Source organism: Suncus etruscus, chromosome 16 (genome assembly GCF_024139225.1).
Source record: "Suncus etruscus isolate mSunEtr1 chromosome 16, mSunEtr1.pri.cur, whole genome shotgun sequence".
In the NCBI taxonomy this organism is placed as follows: domain Eukaryota; kingdom Metazoa; phylum Chordata; class Mammalia; order Eulipotyphla; family Soricidae; genus Suncus; species Suncus etruscus.
Window position 1 is genome coordinate 72,620,976 of NC_064863.1, and position 22,933 is coordinate 72,643,908.

The following is a 22,933-nucleotide window of genomic DNA, read 5'->3' on the forward strand; positions in this document are numbered from 1 at the left end:
TGGGCACCGACAGGAATAATTTCTAAGTGCAAAGCCAGGAGTAAACCCTGAACACCACTAGGTGTGGTCCAAAAAAATAAAAAGAAAAAGGGGAATGGAAAAAAAGAACATGCAAAAAAACCCAAGTTTGACAGAAAAAAATTACTTTTACTGGCAGTGTTGGGAGAAGGCGGTCAAAGCCAGCTGCTATGCAAACTCTACCACTGAACCATGACCAGTCCACAGAAGATTTCCACAGTAAATGATAGAATATATTATATTCATAACATGAGAGCATATATTATAAAAACAACAATAATAACAAAAGGGTTTTTTTGAAATTACAAAAACAAATTGACCCTATCTAAAGTAAAAACACTACAAATTTATCTAAAAAACAGAAAGGCAAATATAATTAATAGTTATAGTTAAAAAATTTTTTTTGCTCTAGGCCATTTTACAGGCAGACAAACAGCCCAGTTCCACAACTAATTTGGAAAGAACATGATGCCACCAAATCTTCCCAAGTAGAAAGGTGGTGGCTGACAACTCTGAGGCCTTCTTGGAATGGGAGCAGACAGATTCCCCTTTCTGCCCGAGGGCACAGTAGTTGGAAGTCATACCTGACGTTTTTAGACACAGAAACAGCCCAGCTCCATGACTGAACTTCATCACACTGCAAAACAACCAAATTATTCCAATTCTATAGCGCCTGTACCTTGAAGCTGTACAATACCTCCTAATTTTAGTACTGTCAGCCCAGTAGGATCACAGCAAATCTAAGATCACACAGAGGCTCAACTAGCACTAAACACAACACAATAAACCCTTAGACAATGAATTTAGCAACACCATTGAGAGACAGAACAATTACCACAGGGGGTTGGAGTTATAGCACAGTGGTAGGACATTTGCCTTGCATATGGCTGACCCGGAACAGACCCAGCTTTGATTCCTGGAATCCCATATGGTTCCCAGGAGCAATTTCTGAGCGAAGAGCCAGGAATAAACCTGACCATTGCTGGCTGTGGCCCCAAATACAATAAAACGAAAAGAACAATTATCACATATTGACTTTCATTGATCTACGTTTTGATAATTCTATTTGCCTTTGTATTCTAACAAAATATATAAAGTAAATTTGTTTGTTATTTCCCTGCAACTTGGGAACTGAGATTTTCTGTGCCTGGCCCGGTTACTCAACACTTACCTTCGAGCTGGTAGGTTGACTCCGGCTGCTAGCGTGGATGTGCAAGTGAAGAGGCATAGAGTGCCAGAGGAGTAAGCCTCCTCCAAGAGTTTCCGCTCATCATTCGTTAAGCCGCTGTGGTGATAGGCAACTCCAAATGGAATGGTGCGTTTCAAAATGGGACACAGATGGCCACTGCTGATAGTCTTCAAGTTCTGCAGCACCTCAGACTTCTCTGTTTCTCTGTGTTTCAGATAATCCCTAGGATAAAAGAGCTGTTAGAAATATGGACCTTAAAAAAAAAAAAAAAAATATATATATATATATATATACATATATATATATGTATATATATATTATGGCCCTTAAAAAAATATGGCCCTTGATCTTATAGCACCCAAATACTTTTATCACAATCATTTTATTTTTTATTTTTTATTTTTTTTTTGGTTTTTGGGCCACACCCATTTGACGCTCAGGGGTTACTCCTGGCTATGCACTCAGAAGTCGCTCCTGGCTTGGGGGACCATATGGGACGCCGGGGGATCGAACCGCGGTCCGTCCTAGGCTAGCGCAGGCAAGGCAGGCACCTTACCTCCAGCGCCACCGCCCGGCCCCACAATCATTTTATTAGAGAATATAAGTCTTGTTTCGAAAGAAACTGTTACTTCTACATCAATATATAGATACATTGAATATATATTTAAGTATATGAAATGGACTTAGATTTTTTATTTCATTAACTATTAGTATCTCTTTAATTTTATGTGGAAGAAAGTCTGGTAAAAATCTTGTATCACCATAACCCGTATATACACCAATTTATAAGTGATTCATAGTGAAAGCTCATTTTTGTTCTTTTGTTTTTGTTTTGGGGCAATCCCAGTGCTGCTCAGTGAATATGGTTGCTTTTGAGCCTGGGATCCCCACATACATACAAAACACATGCTTTGAAATACTATGATTCATCTCCCCAAAGCCCTCTTTTTTGCTGTCTCAGAACTAAATCGAGGTTGCATGCAAGTAAGGCATATACTCTGCTTCTAAGCCACATCCCCAGCCCTCATTTCTGAACTTGTTATGACTCCAGAGATTCCAAATTTAGACCTTGCTAGATGTTACAATTACAATTGTAATTGCAAAAGTATTACAGTTTTTAGAGAACTTTCTTCTCTGAAGATACATATATTATTAAATAATATATATGTATTATTAAAAAAAAATAGGGGCCGGAGAGATAGCACAGCGGTAAGGCATTTGCCTTAGGCGCAGAAGGATGGTGGCTCGAATCCCGGCATCCCATAGGGTCCCCCGAGCCTGCCAGGAGCAATTTCTGAGAATAGAGCCAGGAGTAACCCCTGAGCGTTCCCGGGTGTGACCGCAAAACCAAAATAAATAAATAAATAAAATATATTTAACACTATTTAAACACTATTAGTTTAGAAGTGTTGGTAATATTCTATAATGTCTTCATATCGAGAAGAATTTATTATTATTATTATTATTGTTTTTGGGCCACACTGGCTGCTTGCAGTGGTTATTTCTGGCTATGCACTCAGAAATCACTCCTGGCAGGCTCAGAGGATCATATGGGATGCTAGCGATCAAGCTTAGGTTGGCCATGTACAAGGCAAATGCTGTACCCACTGCGCTCTCTCTCTCTCTGGGCCCAGCATTTGTTATTTTAAAATGCTTTTTGTACAAAGAAGAAAAGCAAAACTAATCTCAAATGTAAACTGGCTGTAAAGAACTAAGTATCAGTAGTAAACAAATATAATCCAAGACACTGCTTCTTTTCTTTTCACCTTTTTTTTCTTCCAGTTTTTGGTTTTTGGAACCATACCAGGTGGTGCTCAGGTGTTACTTCTGACTCTGAATTCAGGAATCACTCCTGGAGGTGCTTGGGGGACCATAAAGGAAGCCATGGATCGAACCTGGTTGGCCAGATGCAAGGCAAACGCTCTCCCCATTGTGCTATCTCTCTGGCGTCAAGACCTCGCTTCTTTTTTTTTTGGTTTTTGGGTCACACCCAGCAGTGCTCCAGGGTTACTCCTGACTATGTGACAAAAACAAAAACCAAAAATGAAAAAAAAAAAGAAAAAAAACAAAAGAAGAAATCGCTCCTGGCAGGCTCGGGGAACCATATGGAATGCCGGGATTCGAACCACCGTCCTTCTGCATGCAAGGCAAAGACCCTGCCTCGTGCCATCTGTCTGGCCTCATGACCTCTCTTCCTGAGCTAGGTTGTGACCCCACACAGGGTCACATAACTGGATGTAGGAGAGACGTGAAAAAATGTAGAAAGAGTAAAAAGCATGCAATGATAAACTAAAAACCAAATACATAATTAATCTAAAGTATATCTGGCAGAACTCACGACTAGTGCATTTAGGGGGAGGCACACCCGGCAGTGTTCAGGGGTTACTCCTAGTTCTGTGCTCAGAAATAGCTTCTGGCAGGTTCAGGGGACCATATGGGATGCAGGGGGATCGAACTGTGTCTATCCTGGGTCAGTCACATGCAAGGCAAACGTCCTATTGCTGTGCTACCACAAACTGGACCCTACAACTGCATTTTTTTTTCTACTACTGCATTTTATTGGGAAAAAAAGAAGTAGCTTTGTAAAACATTTAAGAAGGCCTAATCTCCCTCAAAAATAAAAAAGGCCTAATCTAAGATATAAATAGAAAGATAAAATTAGACAACAAAATATTTTTAAAAGATTGACATACTTGCTTAAAAATTTGCATATCATTTCTGCTACATTTTCACAGTTCTTCTTAGTGGGACAAAATACCAAACAGGAATACTTGGGAATAACTTCTGTCACCAATGCTACCAAGTGATCAGGATCCATCCTTTTCAGGGTATCAGAATACTGTATAACAAGATGTAGGAACAAGGTGGTTAGCAATCAAGAAAGCCTGCTACTTCACCAGTGTGCTTTATAAAGGTAAGTAGGGGCTGGAGCGGTGGCACAAGCAGTAAGGCATCTGCCTTGCCCACGCTAGCCTAGGATGGACCATGGTTCGATTCCCCGGTATGGTCCCCCAAGCCAGGAGCAATTTCTGAGCACAGAGCCAGGAGTAACCCCTGAGCGTCACCAGGTGTGTTCCAAAAACCAAAAAAAAAAAAGTAAGTAATTTTTTTTTTTATTTTTGTTTTTGGGCCACACCCAGTGAAACACAGGGGTTACTCCTGGCTCTGCACTCAGAAATTGCTCCTGGGGCCAGAGAGATAGCATGGAGGTAAGGCGCTTACCTTGCATGCAGAAGGATAGAGGTTCGAATCTCGGCATCCCATATGGTCTCCTGAGCCTGCCAGGAGCGATTTCTGAGCATAAACTGAGTGCTGCCGGGTGAACCCAAAAGCAAAAAAAAAAAAAAAAAAAAAAAAAAAAAAATCTCTCCTAGCTTGGGGGACAATATGGGCCGCTGAGGATCAAACCCAGGTCTGTCGTGGGTCAGCCGTGTGAAAAGCAAACGCCCTACTGTGGAGCTATTGCTCTGGCCCCAAAGGTAAGTAATTCTTAACTTCTCATTAAACCTGAATATTTAAAAGAAAAGATGAAACCTTTACTAATTTCAAACTATGTCCCTGTTTTCTCTTAGGTTATTAAGCTTTGTTGTGTATTTCACTATTAAAAAGGAAAAAAGAAAAGAACAGAAAGAAATCAAAGAAATCAATGACATCAAACCAGTACCTTTTTTGAGGTTCCCATAAGCCCCAAGTATCAGCTATTTCTCAAAAAATCAAAACTACCCATGATCCCATGTCAATCTACTGTGATCCTCCAGGGATCTGGAGTATTCATGCTAAAAAGTAATTAATTTACCTTGTGATCAAGGACGCGTGAGAAAGTAATGCCATTCTCAGCTTTGCTGTCAATCTTATATATTGTATCATTTATCTTCAGATATTCTTTCAATTCAACCTTGAATTAAAGGAACATTTTAATGAACTTCATATATAATTTCTACTTTCAGAATTTTCAGGTCTGTAAAATGTTGTAAGAAGTGACAGCTACATAGGCCAGAGAGAAAGCTCAACAAGCTGAGCATTTACTTTGCAGAAGACTTGGACTCTGTCCCCAGCACAGCTTCTTTCTCTGGGCATCGCTGGTTTTTGGGCCATACCAGGTGGCGCTCAGAGGTTACTCCTAGCTCTACACTCAGAAGTCGCCACAGGCAGGCTGGGGACCATATGGGATGCCAGGAATCAAATTGGGTCTCTCCCGGGTCAGACGCATGCAAGGCAAACGCCCCACTGGGGTGCTATCTCTCTGGCCCCTAAATAATATTCTTCAGATAAACGCAGCACATGATAAGCCCTCACATTGCTACTCTGTTTTAGCTATTACAAATAATGTTGCAGTAGGCTGTCCTCCCCATAGCTTTCTCTCCTTCCTCCTGGACCCCAGGGCTATCCCTGGTCACCTGCCCAGGATGCTAGTAAGGTGGTGCAGGGAGGAGTTTAAAAGTGCCTGAGGGACCATATGGGCTGCCAAAACTGAACCTGGGTTAGGAGTTTAAAAGTGCCTGAGGGACCATATGGGCTGCCAAAACCGAACCTGGCTTAGCTGTGTGCAAGGCAAGTACCCTCTGTACTATATTATCTCTCTGGCCCCATTGGTGGTATGTTTCAGTGCTCTTTGTTTTGATGCTTGGAGGTTACTCCTGGCAATGCTAGTAGTAGAACAAATCAGAAAAAAACCCAGATGCCATTGTAAAGTATTTGTATATTATATATATATATATATATATATATATATCTCTGTATATATATATATCTGTATATATATATATATAAAGTATATATGTGTGCTTATATGTATATGCAAATTATATATGCCCAGGTGTCAGAGAATAAACCAAGGATGCCATATGCAAAGTATGCCCACAGCCCTTTGAGGCATCTCCTTTGCCCTACCTTAATCTTGTTCATCTTTGGGCCATACCCAGTTGTGCTCAGGGCTTACTCCTGGTTGTGTGCTCAGAGATCACTCCTGGAGGTGCACAGGGCCCAAACCAGGGTTAGCCCATGCAAAGCAAACATACTACCTGCTATACTATCACTCTAGTTCTTCTTAAGTTTCTTAAGGTACATTTTCAAAATGGCTATACCAATCAATGCACATTGTTATCATCAATGTATGAGAGTTCATTTGGCTCTTCACTCTTCACCTGAGACTAGCTTACATGTTAAACTATTGTAGATCTTACTGTGTTCTAAACTTGTTTCTCTGATAAATTCCTTTTCATGTTTCTGTGGGCATGTGTATGTCCTTTAGAGAAAAGTTTCCATTCTACCCAATTTCTATATTTTTTGGTTATAGTTATTGTCATCATTTGCTGTGCAAGATTCTTTCAATTTCATTTAGTCCTAATTATTACTTTTTATTTTATATATTTTTTGGTTTGGGGGTCATATATGACTATGCCTAGGGTATCATACATGGAGCCAGAAATTGAATTTGGTTCAACTAAATAAGAGGCAAGCACCTTACCCATTATATCTCTCCAGTCCCTGATCATTTAACTTTCATTTCCCTTGCTGTTGTGATGAGTCCCCAAATATCATAGAATATTTTATCTGTTAATTTCTCTATACTTTATATATCAATCAATATACTAAATTTAAAAAAAGAAAGGCAAAATTAAATAAAAATATTGATTCCAAGAAGGCATTTGACAAAATACAGCACACTCACAGGTTCATAAACACCCAATACAGTGGAAAGGAAAGAAAATGTTCTGCATGATAAAGGTATAAACTATAATCCCACAGCTAATCACACATGATGGTTAAAAATGGAAAGTTTGGGGCCAAAGAGATAGTACAGTGGGTAGGGCACCTGTCTTGCATGTGGCCAACCAGAGGTGAATCCCATATGATCCTGAAGCATGTCAGGAATGATGCCTGAGTGCAAAGCCAGGAGTAAGTCATGAGCATCACTGGTGTGGCAGAAAAACCAACCAACCAAACAAAAAAAAAGCTTTCTTTTTTGGTGGAACATGGGGCTTATACTGATGGTATTTGGGTAACCTTGTAGCATGCATGTAAAACACTCATTCCATTCTTTTGAGGCATCTCCTTGGCCCAAGAGCAGTCAGCTCAGCACTATTCTCTAGTCCCTCACCCCATATTGCTGGAAATTGAACTCAGGACCTCATTCGTAAAAAGCAAGTGATCTACATCCTGAGCTATATTTGAGCTACATACCTGATCTTGAAAATGGTTTTTCTGGGGCCGGGCGGTGGCGCTAGAGGTAAGGTGCCTGCCTTGCCTGCACTAGCCTAGGACGGACCGCGGTTCGATCCCCCGGCGTCCCATATGGTCCCCCAAGCCAGGAGCGACTTCTGAGCGCATAGCCAGGAGTAACCCCTGAGCGTCACCGGGTGTGGCCCAAAAACAAAAAAAAAAAAAACCAAAAAAACAAACAAACAAAAAAAGAAAATGGTTTTTCTTTAAAATCAGGAGCAAGTGTTTTGTTTGCCTTGCATGCAGCTGACCCAAAACAGAGCTTGGTTCAATCTCTGGCATCCCATATGGTCCCCCAAGCTAGGAGCGATATCTGAGCTCATAGCCAGGAATAGCCCCTGAGCGTCACCGGGTGTGGCCCAAAAACCAGAAAAAAAAAAATCAGGAACAAGTTATAAGGCTTCTACTTTTTAAGTTTGTAATATGGATCTTTATTTATTTATTTATTTTGGATTTTTTGTTTTTGGGTTAGACCTGGCGGTGCTCAGGAGGTACTCCTGACTGCACTCAGAAATTGTTCCTGGCTGGGTTCAGGCATCATATAGGATGCCAGGTTTCAAGCCACTGTCTGTCCTGGATCAGCTGCAGGCAAGGCAAATGACCTACTGCTATGCTATCTTTCCGGCCCCTGCAACATGGATCGTCGCCAGAGCAGTTACATAACAATAAAAAAGGAAAACCCAGTCAGCGTTCAGCGGTTACTCTTACCCCTGGCTCTGTGACTCAGAAATTGCTCCTGGAAGGCTCAGGGGGCCATATGGGATGCCAGAAATCAAACCAGGGCTCGTCTGGGATTTGACATGTGCAAGGCAGACGCCCTACTGCTGTTCTATCACTCCAGCCCACATTTGCTGATATTTCATTTGTGATAAGAGTATAAAAGTCTGGGGCTGGAGAGATAGCATGAAGGTAAGGCCTTCCATGCAGAAGGAAGGTGGTTCGAATCCCAGCATTCCATATGGTCCTCCGAGCCTGCCAGGAGCGATTTCTGAGCGTAGAGCCAGGAGTAACCCCTGAGCGCTGCCGGGTGTAACCCAAGAACAAACAAACAAACCAAAAAGATTATAAAAGTCTACACAATGACATTTCTGAATGAAAAATGAAGAATCTCTTCATAAAATGGTTTTGGGAGAGCATGGCAAATGAAGCTGAACTATTCTTAAACATCAAATACAGAAAATCAATTCAAAATGGATTAAAGATCTAGGAATACGACCCCCTAGTCATAAAATACATATATGATAACATAAGCAAAATGTTTTTCATTGCATTTTCTAAAGCTTTTCTCTTTAGATCAAAATAGAGTTATACCCTTGAAGAAATAATTCTCAACTGGATAGTCATATATCTAAAAGGAAATGAGATGAGAGGTATAGTCTAGATTGAAAAGGCAGTACAGGAAAGAAGGACCCCAGTTTGCAGCTGACCCCAATTTTAACTCCAACATTGCATTGGTTTCCCCATGTAGGACCAGGGATCACTCCTGAGCACAAAGCCAAGAACAGCCTGACAGCTCTGCCAGGAATAGACCAAAAAGATGGCATATAACAAATAAACACAAGCATGCCTTAGGTACATACTGGTCTAAATTGACTGGTGTAATATTCTGCTTGAAGGAACTCTTGTAGGTCTTCAACATTGTTCAATGTTGCACTCATACCAATAATTTGAGTTGTTTCTAAAAAAACGAGGAAAACGGGTTAAACATCATACCATACCATAACATTTTTTTTTCATTTTTGGAGCCATAACCAGCAGTGCTCAGGGGTTACTTCTGGCTTTGTGCTCAGAAATCACTCAGATTTGGGGGGGGGGGGGGGCATATGGGATGCCAGGGATTGAACTCAGGTTGGCCATGTGCAGGGCAAATGCCCTAGCTGCTATCTATCTATCTGCTACCTTCTATTGATCCATCCACTATAATATAATTTTAAGCAACCTTTTGTTCTGTTCTTCCTGAGTGATTTGGAGAAAGGGACAGGGAAGAGGTAAGTAAAATACAAAGATAGAGATTAAGAAAGAGGTGAATTATGTGCTTGGGAACACATACTCAGAAAATGGAGAATAATGACATAGGATGTTCATAAATATAGATCTCATTAATCTTCACAATTCATTTAACAACTTAAAAGCTGAAAGGGGGGGTCTGAAAGATGGCCCAATGGCTAAAATGTCTGTCTTATAAGCATGCAATTATAAATTCAATAAACAGTGCCACCTACATGTCCCAAGAATCATGTCCTAACCATTCTATTGTCTGGAACCCCTTGATTCCTGAGTACACTTTCCTGGATAAAGCCAGGTGTGTTGTGTATGTGTGTGCAGGTGTGTGTGTGTGTGTGTGTGTGTGTGTGTGTGTGTGTGTGTGTACTTTCCTGGATGAAGCCAGGTATGTGTGTGCGTACGCAAACCCTACAACCAGAGAACCACAGCCAAGTATGCAAGCACCATACAAAGTCTCTGCAACTTCTAGTCATCACCATGGAAAAAAAAGGAGAAAAATACTTAAAATCTGATGTTCGAGCTGGAAAACAAATGTAGGAACTCCGGAGATAGCTCAAAGGATTAAAGCGAATGCTTTAGGAATTCAATGGTTCAACTGAGTCTGCATGGTCCGCTGAGAATTGCCAAGAGCAACCTCTGAGCTGAGTCCGATGGGACCTACTCAAATCAAACCAAAGAAATAAAAAAGATGGGGGCTGGAGAGATAAAACAGCAGTAAGGCATTTGCCTTAGATGCAGAAGGACGGTGGTTTGAATCCTGGCATCCCATATGGTCCCCAAGCCTGCCGGGAGTGATTTCTGTGCATGGAGCCAGGAGTAATCCCTGAGTGCTGCCGGGTGTGACCCAAAAACCAAAAGAAATAAAATAAAATAAAAATAATAAAAAATAAATAAATAAAGATATGATAGAAATCTTAACACTAGGTCTAGGTTATATAATCTAGCTAGTAATTGAATTAAATTGATGTAACCTCTAGGTTATTAATTAGCAACTGCATTTGAAAAATACTTACTACTAGTGTAGAGGATTTTTGCTAAAGTCATTTCAAGTATAGCTCCACGACTTCCTTCACCAATCATGTGCAACTTTAAAAAGAAAAAGGAAGAAAGTAAATCTGCACGCAATATGAAACAGGGGCATATTGGTATGACATGAAGTAATACTTGCGATATAACTCAAATATAACTCTAGATAGAGCAGCTAGAGTATATGCATTACTTCATGATTACTTATCAAAATTTAGAGTAATAATAATTTATAATAGTTAATAGTATTATAAATCTGAATACACACATATAACTACTTGCATTTCAAGAAACAGTTGACATAACAGGAATTTAAGATTATCAAGCCTGAAAAGTCTTTACCTGTACTGTCTAATACCTAATTAGTCTCACAGAGATCTAACTAGATCCACACAATAATAAAGCTTAGAATTAGAAGAGTATTGACAGATTACAAAAGCAGCAACCAACCTCATCTACAACAACCAGACCCAGACAGTTGATCCTTTCAGTTTCAATCAAGGAGTTCACCAGACTATGTCCCTTTTCAATAGTGGCAATATAAAGCGACTTCTTTTCTCTTCTTTTAACTGGAGGAAATCTTCCTTTGCTTCCAGCATATTCTTCAACAAAAAATCCCAACTCTATACCAAAACTGGACAAACCTGAAATCTAGAACAGTAATAAACACAAATACTATTAAGGATCCATGAGGCTTTAAAAAAAAAGTGATGTCCAGAATGATAATACAGTGAGTAGGGTATTTGCTTTATACATAGCTGACCTAGGTTTAATTCCTTGTGTCCCATATGGTCCTGAGCCTGAACAGTGATTCCTGGGTACAAAATCAGGAGCAATCCCTGACTACCAGAGTATGACCCCAAAACAAGACAATCTCAGAATTTAATAAAACTTAACTTAAATACATAAGGACTATGTGTTGACTTTTGAAAAATGAATGTAAATTTTTATTTTTAATTTTGGTTTAGGGCCACATCCAGGGTGCTCAGAGTTTACTACTCTTAGATCTACACTCAGGGATCACTCCTGGCAGGCATGGGGACTGCATGAGAATGAACCTTGGGTTGGCCACGTACAAGGCAGGTGTTCTACTTTCTGTACTACTGCTGTGGCCCCTGGATAACTTTTATTTTTATTTATTAATTCCAGTTTTGGGGTTACCTCTTGTAGTGCTTAGGAAATCATAGACTTCTGGGAACTGAACCTGGCTGAAAGTGTGCACTATATGCTCCAGCCCTGGGCCCTAAACTAACTTTTAAGCTATTGAATGTGTGGGTTGGGGTGATAGCACAGTGGTAGGGCATTTGCCTTGCATGCAGCTGACCCAGGATGTTTAATCTCTAGCATCCCATCCCATATGGTCTCCTGAGCCTACCAGAAGCAATTTCTGAGTGCAGAGCCTGAAGTAACATCTGAGCGCCTCCAGGTGTGCCCAAAAACCAACTAGCCAATCAAACATAGAAATAAAAAACTACAGAATGTGAATAATAAATTTTGAATATTTCTACTGATTAATAATAAAAAAAAAAACCAGTGGCCAGAGTGATAGCACAGCAGTAAGGCGTTTGCCTTGCATGCATCTGATCCAGGATAGACCTTGGTTAATCCCCAGAGTCCCATATGGTCCCCCAAGCCAGGAACAATTTCTGAGTGCATAGCCAGGAGTAACCCCTGATCATCACAGGGTGTGGCCCCAAAACAAACAAACAAACAAGCAAAAAACAAAACTAATTCAGAATAATTCATTTGCAGGCAAAATAGTTGGTTTGCTTTGAGCTTGAAAAAGCTGGCTAAGTATTAACACGGTACTTAAAATAGCTAAATACATCATTTTAGGGGATAATATCTTCAACAAGTAATTAGTATTTGAAGATATTTTTTCAGTAAGTATCAATCCTACAGTGCTTTTGCACATCCTTAAAAACACTTTTTCCATTAAGTCCTCTTCTCCACAAAAAGCTGTTTTGTACTTATTTACTCACTAGTTTTTCTCTTTAGTTTCAAAACATTAGAAAATATCCGTTAAAAAATATCAAACCTTTTCTTGGACAATTGCCACATATGGGAGAATCATTAAAACATCTTTCCGATGGCACAGCAATTCTTGGAGCATTAATATCTCAGCCACAAGGGTTTTTCCACCACTTGTTGGTAATGAATATATTAAATTTTTTCTTTCTTGCACAGAATCCAATGTTAAGCATGTATGCTGCCATTCTGTGGAATTAAAAACAAAGTATTATTTTTCCTCCTCTACAATCTCAGTTCCATCTATCTTCTCTTAATAAATGTAATTAACACTAATGATAAGGCCAAAAATCTTTGTGTGATTTGCAGTCTATGAGTGTATAAGTTAGGGGTGCAGGCAATGAGTACATAATTAAAAGTTACAGGGACCAACAACATGCTACTGAATTAAAGACACCATTAGTGGAATAGAGCTGAAAATCTAGAGAGATTCTTAGATATATAGACAATTAATCTATGATAAAGGAACAAAAATATGAAGTTGAGCAAGGAAAGTCTCTTCAATAAATGGCGCTGGAAATACAGGTCAGCCACATGCAAAAAATGAACTTCGACCTCTTTCTAATGCAATGCACAAAAATCAAATCAAGGGGCTGGAGCGATGGCACAATTAGTAAGGCGTCTGCCTTGCCCGAACTAGCCTAGGACGGACCGCGGTTCAATCCCCTCGAGTCCCCTATAGTCCCCCAAGCCAGGAGCAATTTCTGAGTGCATAGCCAGGAGTAACTCCTGAGTATCACCGGGTGTGGCCCAAAAACAAAAACAAAAAAGTCAAATTAAATGGAATACAATTATCAGACCTGAATTCATAAAGTACATAAAGAAAAACATGGCAAAATTCTCCATGACACTGAAGCTAGAGTATTTAATTCAACAGCATTTTCTAATTTTGTTTTGGTTTTTGGGCCACACCTGGTGGTGCTCAGGGGTTACTCCTAGCTCTGTGCTCAGAAATCATTCCTGGCAAGCTCGGGGGATCATATGGAATGCTACGGATCGAACCCAGGTTCCCAGGCCTGCATCATGCAAGACAAACCCCCTACAACTGTGCTATCATATCACTCTGGCCCTGCTAGTGTTTGCCTTTCATGCAGAAGGTCGGTGGTTCGAATCCCAGCATCCCATATGGTCCCCTAGCCTGCCGGGAGTGATTTCTGTGCATAGAGCCAGGAGTAATCCCTAAGCGCTGCTGGGTGTGTGAACAAAACAAACAAACAAACAAAAAGAATGAAATGCCATTGACCATGCAGTGGAAGCATGGGCCTAAATTATGAAGCTTCTGTATCTCAAAGGAAATAGTAACCTGAATACAGCCTACAGCCAGAGAGAATTATTTGCCCACCACTCATCTGATAAAGGGTTAACATCCAAGATATATAAAGCATTGGTAACTTTTCAAGGAAAAAAATATTCAACCACATCAAAAAAAATGTGCCAGATAGTACAGCAGTTAGGGCACTTTCTGTGCATGTAGCCAACAACGGTTTGCTCCCCAGCATTCCATATAATCCCCTGAGTCAATTAGGGGTGATTCCTGAGTGGACAGCCCAAAGTAAACCCTGAGCACTGCTGAGTATGCCCTCCACCACCCCAACCCTCAAACAAGTTTAAGGGAGAAGACATGAACAGAAACTTCCTCAGAGAAAAATAAATGGTCAAAGACATGTTAAAAAAATGTTCCATATCACTGTCATCAGGGAAATGAGAAAACACCTCACACCAGCAACATTGGCACTCATCTAAAAGACCAACCTGGGGGCTGGAGTGATAGCACAGCACGTAGGAAGTTTGCCTTGAACACGGCTGAATCTGGTTTGACTCCTGGCAACCCATATGACTCCTGATCTGCCAGGAGTGATCTGAGTGCAGAGCCAGGAGTAACCTCTGGCTGGTCACACCTGGGCTAACACCTGGTGCTGCCGGGTATGGACCCCAAAACACACAAAAAACAAAAATGATCAACCAGAGTTAGTGTTATGAAAAATAAAAGGGATCCACATTCATTGTTGGTTGGAATATTGAATGGTCCAGCCTTTCTTATGTTTTGGGGCTACATCTGGCAGTACACAGGGTCATTCCTGACACTGGACTCAGCTATCATTTATGGCAGACTTGGGGGGGACCATATGGGATGCCAGGGATTGAACCTGGGTTGGCCTGTGCAAGGCAAGTGCACTGCCTACTTACTTTACTATTACTCTGTTCAGCCTTGTTGAAAGACATTCTTCAAAAAACTAGGAATTGAGCTTCCATTCAACCCAACTATTCTGATCCTGGAAATACACCCAAGACCCAGAAACACAATGCAGAAAAGACACCTGCAATAATATACTTATTGCAGCACTATTCACAATAGATAATATCTGGAAACAACCAAAGTAGCCATCAACAGAGGAGTGGATAAAGAAGCAAAGGTACATCTATACAGTGCGGTACTACTTGTTCATAAGAGAAGATAAAGTCATGCAATTTGCTGATACATGAATAGATCTAGAGAGTATCATGCTAAGTGAAATGAATTAGAGGAAAAGGGAAAGATGATCTCACTCATATGCAAGGTATAAAAAAACGCAGTGGGGGGGTGGACAACTAAAGCCCAAAGACAATAGAAATGAAGAGCAGAACTGGGCCTTAGTAGTTAAGTTTGCCATTAGTGGAAAGGGGAACAGGAAGGTGAAGAGGTGAGATAGGTCAGGGACAGGATCACTTACATTGGAAGTGTTCATCTACACCAGAGCTAGGTGCTGAAAAGAGATAAAGTGACGCGTAAAATACTATCAGTATTGTAAACCACAATGCCTAAAGGGGTGGGGGACAGGAAGAAAAATAAAGAAAAAAGTGCCATACAGACAGGTGGGATCAGGAGGGAAACTGAGAACATTGGTGGAGGGAAGTAAATACAGGTAAAAAGACAGGTGTTGGAACACTGTATGCCTGAAAAAATCAATCATGAATAACTTTTAACTGTAATTCAAGCTAATTCAATTAAAGATTGTAGAACTTAAGAGGATAAATTAAGCAAGCTTCAAAATTTATAGAGGCCATGTCTAGTTTTAGGAAGTCCATGGGGCTGTATGCAAAACAGTCTAGCATATACAGGGCCTGTGTTCAACTTCAGTTCTCACAGGCCCTCATCTACCTAATTGCTAGCTGCAGACTTGACAGTGTGATTCTAGCAGGGTTGTTAGTGGCCAGCAAGACAAGAGGACCAAGCTAAAGGTTAATACAAGGGTCTGAATGAACTAAAGTCTGAGATTCTGCAAGAATATATAAGCTTCCTCTGGTCATTCACCTACATATCACCACAGAAAGAGGAGAACAAAACTATAAGGTTTGACACCATATAAGATATTAAAAAAAAAAAAGAGATATGTAAGTAATTCTAATGGGTTCTAATGGGGAGCTGAGTGTTAAATGACAACTGGTATAGACTGAAGTTAAAAACTGATAATATTAACCAGCACATCTAGGGTTCTACAATTTAGCAAAGTGGAATGAATAAATAAATCAGAACAAATCCAAAACACGGTGTGGAAACTAGTATGACAAACTTTTGAATAACTTGACAGTGTGAATTATCCAAAAGGTTAAGACCATTAGAATGGTTACTTCACCATTCTAATACAAGGGTTTGAAAAAAAGGTGTGTGTGAAAATAGTGGTAAGAGGAATAGGACAGCAGGGAAGGTAGTTGTCTTGCAAGCAGCTGATGCCAGTTCAATCCTTAACACCATATATGGTCCCTGAACACTGCCTAGAGTTATTTCTCATCAGTCAGGAGTAAGTCCTAAGCACTGCTAGGTATGGTCTAATAAAAAAGACAAAATATTTCACAGAGGTAGAAATGCAAGACTAATAACCATATGAAAAGATGTTTAGCCACTATTAGTTGGCAAAATAAACAAGAGTTATCAAATGCATGATACCCCTTTAGTAAAATTATTGCAAACCAGTATCTTAAAAAAAAAAAAGGATGAGTGAGAAAGAAAAATGTCTGTCAGAGGCAGGCAGGGGAGATACTGGGAAGGAAGGTAGGAGAGAAAATGGGGACACTAATAGGAAAGGTGCACTGGTGAAGGGTGTTGTACATTGTTTGAAATTCAATCATGAACCACTTTGTGGGGAAAAAAATTCCACAATTGTATTATAAACAACTTTGCAAATCAGTGTTCAATAAAGTAATTTTTAAAAATCTAAAAAAAAAAAAAAAGCCCTCATCAACTCAATGCCCACTATATAATGCTAGTGAATGACAGAATATATTCCTTCCAGCCATGGATTTGATACTTGGCGCGCGCGCACACACACACACACACACACACACACACACACACACACACACACACACACACACACACACAAAGAATCTAGAATTCTCTAGACTGGATTTATGGACCAACCAGGACTAGAGTGGGAGAGACCAAGTGGCATCCAGTTTAGCTTCTGAGGGTATAAAAGGTTAACATCTTTTGGAAAACAGTACCAAAATTGAGAGTACAGTTCCCTTGAAGCAAATCAGTATTTATCATGGTACTGTGTATATAAAAGAACTATAAGGGGGCCAAAGAGGTAAAACAGCAGTAGGGCGTTTGGCCTTGCACATGGCCAACCCAGGAAAAACGGTGGCTCAATTCCTGGTTTCCCATATGGTCTCCCAAGCCTGCCAGGAGCAATTTCTGAGAGCAGAGCCAGGAGTAACCCCTGAGTACTGCTGGGTGTGACCCAAAACACCAAAATAAAAGAATCATAAGGTAAGCAAATTGACATATATGTATTTCATATAGTTAAAAATGGTATGTGGGTCAGAGATAGCATGGAGGTAGGGCATTTGCCTTGCATGCAGAAGGATGGTGGTTAGAATCCTGACATCCCATATGGTTCCCCCCCCCCCCCCAAGCCTGCCGGAGCGATTTCTGAGCCGAGAGCCAGGAGTAGTAACCCCTGAGTGCAGGTATGTTGGATAGCATGAATCCAATTATGTGCAGATATTAACTGTGCATGTGTTATATCCCGAGTATAATCCCTGGTAGAGCTCTTTTTCCCACAAAAAGGAAACATGCATAGAAAAATTGAGTTATGGGGCCGGGAAGGTGGCGCTAGAGCTAAGGTGTCTGCCTTACAAGCGCTAGCCAAGGAACGGACCGCGGTTCGATCCCCCGGCGTCCCATATGGTCCCCCCAAGCCAGGGGCGATTTCTGAGCACATAGCCAGGAGTAACCCCTGAGCGTCAAACGGGTGTGGCCCAAAAACCAAAAAAAAAAAAAAAAAAAAAAAAAAAAAAAAAAAAGAAAAATTGAGTTATAATGTTACATGACACTGGCAAAACATTAAATGCAATTATGTGAAAAATGGAATAGACTAAAAAATGTGAATGACAATTATTAATGACCCTAATATACATGTCTTTGGTGATTCCTATCTATTTGCAAATGATATTTTTTTAAGTAATGCAAATAACTTAAATTTAGTATTTACTACTTAAACTAAATTTAAAACATTTCAAACTGGGGCCTGAGAGATAGCACAGCAGTAGGGAGTATGCCATGCAAGCAGGAATGGTGGTTTAAATCCGGCATTCCATATGGTCCCCCTTGCCTGTCAGGAGCCATTTCTGAGCACAGAGCCAGAAGTAACCCCTGAGTGCTGCCGAGTGTGACCCCCTAAAAAGGCAAACAAAAAAAAATTCAAACTGTTCTCACCATTAGTTATCAAGCTGGAGACATGTTATATTTTTTATATATGTATCACACATATATTTTTTTTGTTTTGGGCCACACCCGATGACACTCAGAGGTGACTCCTGGCTCTGTGCTCAGAAATCACCCTGGCAGGCTGGGGCTATCATATGGGATACCAGGAATCGAACCTAGGTCTGTCCCGGGCCAGCTGTGTGCAAGGCAAATGCCCTACTGCTGTGCTACTGCTCCAGTTCCAATGTTCACACGTTACATTAACTTAGTTTTCAACACTGTATAAAACATATTCACCATATGATTAAACAGCCCAATTAATAATATATGGTTGAGGGTCTGGCTCAATGGTCTTCAATTTAATGTCACATCAGATTATCCCAGAGCTCTAATGCAGACTAACAGAGCCCAATCAGCAGTGCTGATTTAGCAGATCTGCAGTAGAGCATGAGCAAGAGCAATTCAACAAGTTTCCAAGCAATACTGACCTAGAACTGTATTCTGATAATCACTGCTTGAACTCAATGAAGTCACACACATTTATTCTAACATTGGTCATATACCAGTTATAAGTAAAAAAAGAAAAGAGACATGAGAGTTGTCATGTATCTAAATTCGTAAAAGCTAACAGTGATATAGGTATAACAAAAATTGAACTTGGCATGTAATTGCTAAAAAATATTTTTTAAGGGCCAGAGTGAGTAGCACAGCATGTAGACCATTTGCCTTGCATGTGGCTGACTTGAGTTTGATCCTCAGCATCCCATACAGTCCCCTGAACCAGCCAGGAGTAATTTCTGAGCACAGAACTAGGAAAAACCCTTAGCACCACAGGTATGGCCCCCCCCAACCCCCCAAAAGGTTTTTCAAGCTGACAAACCCCAATACTTAAGAACCCACCAGCATGTACTAGGCATAGTACTAGTCATATAAAATGATTAAACAAAATCCTGTCCTCAGGGTACTTCTGGAAAATGCAGGTAAAAGCAAGGTACTATGAGAAAAGCAGAAGGAAGAGAATTAACATTTATATTAATGATGGCTAGAGAAATAGTACAGCAGGTAAAGTGCTTGCTTGGCATGAGGCTGAAGCAGTTCAATCCCTGAACACAAATCCAGGAGTGTGCACAAGAGGTGAAGCCCTAAAAACAAAACAAAATAACCAGTGGTGGCATGAATGTGGAGGAAAAAAGACCTCATCTGTTGTTAAAAATCTCATCTGGATCAGCCTTTATAAAACATAGAAACTTCTTGAAAATTTAAGAACTGAGTTTTCATACTATCCATCAATTCTACTTCCTCACATCTAAAGGCCCAAAACATTATTTCAGATATGCATTTGCATTGCAACCATTACAGCACATTTCACAATAGTCAAGATCCAAAAATCTAAGCACCCAGTAACTTGACTATGAAAATAAAAGATGCAATCATACCCTTTGTTGCAATGTAAATAGAAGTGGAGGGTATGCATGAAGTCAGTCAGAGAGTGACAACAAAATTAACTCTTGCATAAGTGAAATACAAACAGTAATCATAAAATGGTAACAAACCCTGATGAACAAATGACAGAACTAAGGGGGATGGGACAGAACCTTGAGTTATTAATGGGAGATATGCTGACAATGGTGATGGGTGTACAGCTGGAACTGCACATCTAAAATTCTATTATGTGTTATGAATCAGGGAGCCTAAATAAAAACTAGAGGGAAAAAAAAAAAAAGAGTATCCCTACATTAAGACACTCCAGTCATTTTCTCTTAGTTCTGGGGGTGGGCTGGTAAATAGCTGAGGAAATAGAGATATCAGGAATCACTACTTGAGGGGCCGGTGAGGTGGTGCTAGAGGTAAGGTGTCTGCCTTGCAAGCGCTAGCCAAGGAAAGATTGCCACCACGGTTCGATCCCCCGGCATCCCATATGGTCCCCCCAAGCCAGGGGCAATTTCTGAGCGCTTAGCCAGGAGTAACCCCTGAGCATCAAACGGGTGTGGGCCGAAAAACAAAAAAAATAAAAGAATCACTACTTGAGAAATGTGGATCATGAAAAAAAAGTTTAATAGCAGCAAGAAAGGAATGGAAAGTTAGGAAATCAAACCTCCTCAGCTAAATGCAAAGCAAATACCTTAACTCAGGGGTCTCAAACTCAATTTACCTGTGGGCCGCAGGAGGCAAAGTCGGGGTGATCCTTGAGTGCAAAGTCAGTAGTAAGCCTTGAACATTGGGGGGTGTGACCCAAAATACTAAAACAAAACAAAACAAAAAAAGATTCCTCTAGGGAAGGGCCACAAAATGTTGTAAGAAGGGCCGCAAGTTTGAGACCCCTGCCTTAACTGCTGTACTATCACTATAGCCTGGTTTTTGTTTTTTTTTTGGTGGTGGTGGTGGTGGGGTTCACACCCAATGATGTTCAGGAGTTATTCCAGGATGTGCACTCAGAAATTATTTCTGGCAGATTGGCAGACCATATGGGATGCCAAGGATCAAACCTGAGTTGGCTACATACAAGGCAAGAGACCCACTGTACTATCTCTATAGCCCCAAAATCAAGAGGTTTTTTGTTTGTTTTTGGGTCACACCTGGGTTACTCCTGGCTCTATGTTCAGAAATCGCTCCTGGCAGGCTCGGGGGACCATATGGGATGTCGGGATTCAAACCATCGTCCTACTGCATGCAAGGCAAACACCCTACCTCCATGCCACTTCTCCGGCCCCAAGATCAATAGTTTTTAAATTGAAAATATATTACCATGGGGCCAGAGCTTGTGCTACCTGGGACACACGCTTTGCATGCAGTCCTGGAGTTAATCTCAAGCACAGGACCCCCAAACAAAACAAACAACAAAAATAAACTTTGGAATTGATCTGCTTTCTACTGGTTTAAATGCAGTGACTTTTTTTTTTTCATTCTAACAACAAAGCATTACCATATAATTTTTCAATTCCCTTGAATTGAACATAAAGGCCTCTCACTTTGCTGGGTAATGAATAGAAAGGACCGAGGTCATCTGATGACAATTCAATTGTTTTCTTAGCAACATTAATTTCCTCATTTAACAGAGTCTCTTTGAGCTGTTTAGTCTTAGAAAAAGCTGGTGTTTGGACCCTGGCATTGCTAGTCATGGCACTTTTGAGACGCTCTTTGAGACTTTTCCTCCTATTTACATCTGAACTGGGCTGGGCATGAGAAGAGGAGTCATTAATTTTTGGAGGCTGCTCAGTGCTAGTATGAGGCAATTCTTCTTTGTCAGTCTTCTGATAGGAAGGGATCTTGGCCTGCTCTATGGCAGCAGTCTGATTGTCCAGAGTATCTGGAGCATCGTATAAGTTTTCAAAGTAGAAAAGCTGAGAAGAAGGCATATCAAACAGAACATTAATTTCCGATTCCTCAGAGACCTCTCCATTCCCACTCTGGCTGTCGTGGAGTGAATCATCTATTCTTTCTTCCAACAAGTTGCCTTCAGCCAGAACACTGAATTTATTGCGTTTGATGTCTTCTGAGTGAAACTTTTCAGCAGTGACGTCCACATCATGTGTCCTATGATCAGAAATTTGCATATGTTTTTGTTCCAGGTCATCAAATTGAGCTAATATAGAATTTTCAGCAAAGCTATCATTGCCGCCAAACATGTCCTCTTCACTGTCATTATGCTGGGAATAAATAAAAAAAAGATTCGTGATCAATTCTAATTACATTAAATTTCAGGGGGTCTGGGAGATGGCTAAAAGAGATGAAGCAGATGACTTGTATACATGAGTATAGGAGACCCAATTTGATTCCAAGTACAGGCATCACCCATCACCTCCAACAATGCCAGCAGTAGTCCTGGATGACCCTAACCATCACTCTGATAGCCCTGGTGCCTCTAACAACTCTGGACTCAAGCACTGAACACTAGGGAACACACAGTTGGGCTGAGTATTACAGGAGTGCCCCAGTGTCTCTCAGTTTGGAAGACAACCCCTCCAAACCCCACCAAGCATTTCAGCCCAGGGCTTTATCAGATTTGTAATTTGGTTTCATAAGAATTTGTAATTACTTGTGATAATTAGGGTCACAGATCAGGGATGGAGTGATAGTACAAGGGGTAGGGTGTTCGCCTTGCATGTGGTGGACCTGGGTTCCATCTCAGGCATCCCCTATGGTTCCTTGAGCCATTAAGAATGATCCCTGAGGGGCCGGAGCAGTGGCACAAGCAGTGGCTAACCTAGGATGGACCACAGTTTGATCCCCCGGTGTCCCATATGGTCCCCGAAATCAGGAGCTATTTCTGAGCGCATAGCCAGGAGTAACCCCTGAGCATCACCAGGTGTGGCCCCAAAACCAAAAAAAAAAAGAGAGAGAAAAGAAAGAATGATTCCTGAACACAGAGCCAGAAGTCACTGCTGGGTGTGGCCCTAAAACAAAAACAAACAAAATACATGGCTTATATATTGAAATTTATACCACCCAAAGAAACAAGCATTCTTCCTATTGTCGATAAGAAATGAGAGGCCAAACATTAATCACCAGACGGTGATGTTGGTGATGCTTGGGGGGGGTGGGGGGGCGGCAGGAGTGGGTGTTTTGGCTTACAACCTGCATTGTGCAGGGACTCTGCTAGGGTTGGGCAAGGTCTCTATGCCTGTAGTACTAAGGGCACATGTCCTTGGGTCTGGCTCCTATCTGCAAAATATGTGCTCTGGCCTTGAGCTTTCTTCCTGGCACTGAGATCCATTCTTTTTTAAATTCTTTCTACTTTTTGGGTTAAATTCAGTGGT

General features: G+C 40.8%; 2 protein-coding genes across 2 annotated transcripts in view; both read right to left on the minus strand.

Moving 5' to 3' along the window:
• The window catches only part of HELQ (helicase, POLQ like), a 32,148-nt gene extending 23,080 nt beyond the window's left edge, over positions 1 to 9,068 (minus strand). Inside the window, exons 1-4 of the mRNA XM_049790308.1 lie at positions 8,997 to 9,068; positions 5,004 to 5,102; positions 3,901 to 4,046; positions 1,190 to 1,429 (exon numbers count right to left, since the gene is read on the minus strand). Coding sequence (XP_049646265.1) covers positions 1,190 to 1,429; positions 3,901 to 4,046; positions 5,004 to 5,102; positions 8,997 to 9,068 — 557 coding nt within the window. The remainder of the gene's footprint in view (positions 1 to 1,189; positions 1,430 to 3,900; positions 4,047 to 5,003; positions 5,103 to 8,996) is intronic.
• A 3,542-nt stretch (positions 9,069 to 12,610) lies between these two features.
• Positions 12,611 to 21,802, minus strand: LOC126032205 (helicase POLQ-like). Its single transcript, XM_049789881.1, has 2 exons — positions 21,146 to 21,802; positions 12,611 to 12,676 (listed from the first exon to the last, which is right to left on the minus strand). Exons 1-2 carry the CDS (start codon positions 21,800 to 21,802, stop codon positions 12,656 to 12,658), a joined length of 678 nt encoding a protein of 225 aa, XP_049645838.1. The 3' UTR covers positions 12,611 to 12,655.
• Between the last annotated feature and the right edge of the window lie 1,131 nt (positions 21,803 to 22,933).

Bases quoted from the DNA above. Each gene is read 5' to 3' on its own strand.
- LOC126032205 (XM_049789881.1), bottom strand. From the start codon at position 21,802: ATGTTTGGCGGCAATGATAGCTTTGCTGAAAATTCTATATTAGCTCAA. The intron at 12,677-21,145 runs GTGAGAGGCCTT...TTAATTCCACAG, and splicing joins TCTATTCATTACCCAGCAAA to AATGGCAGCATACATGCTTA.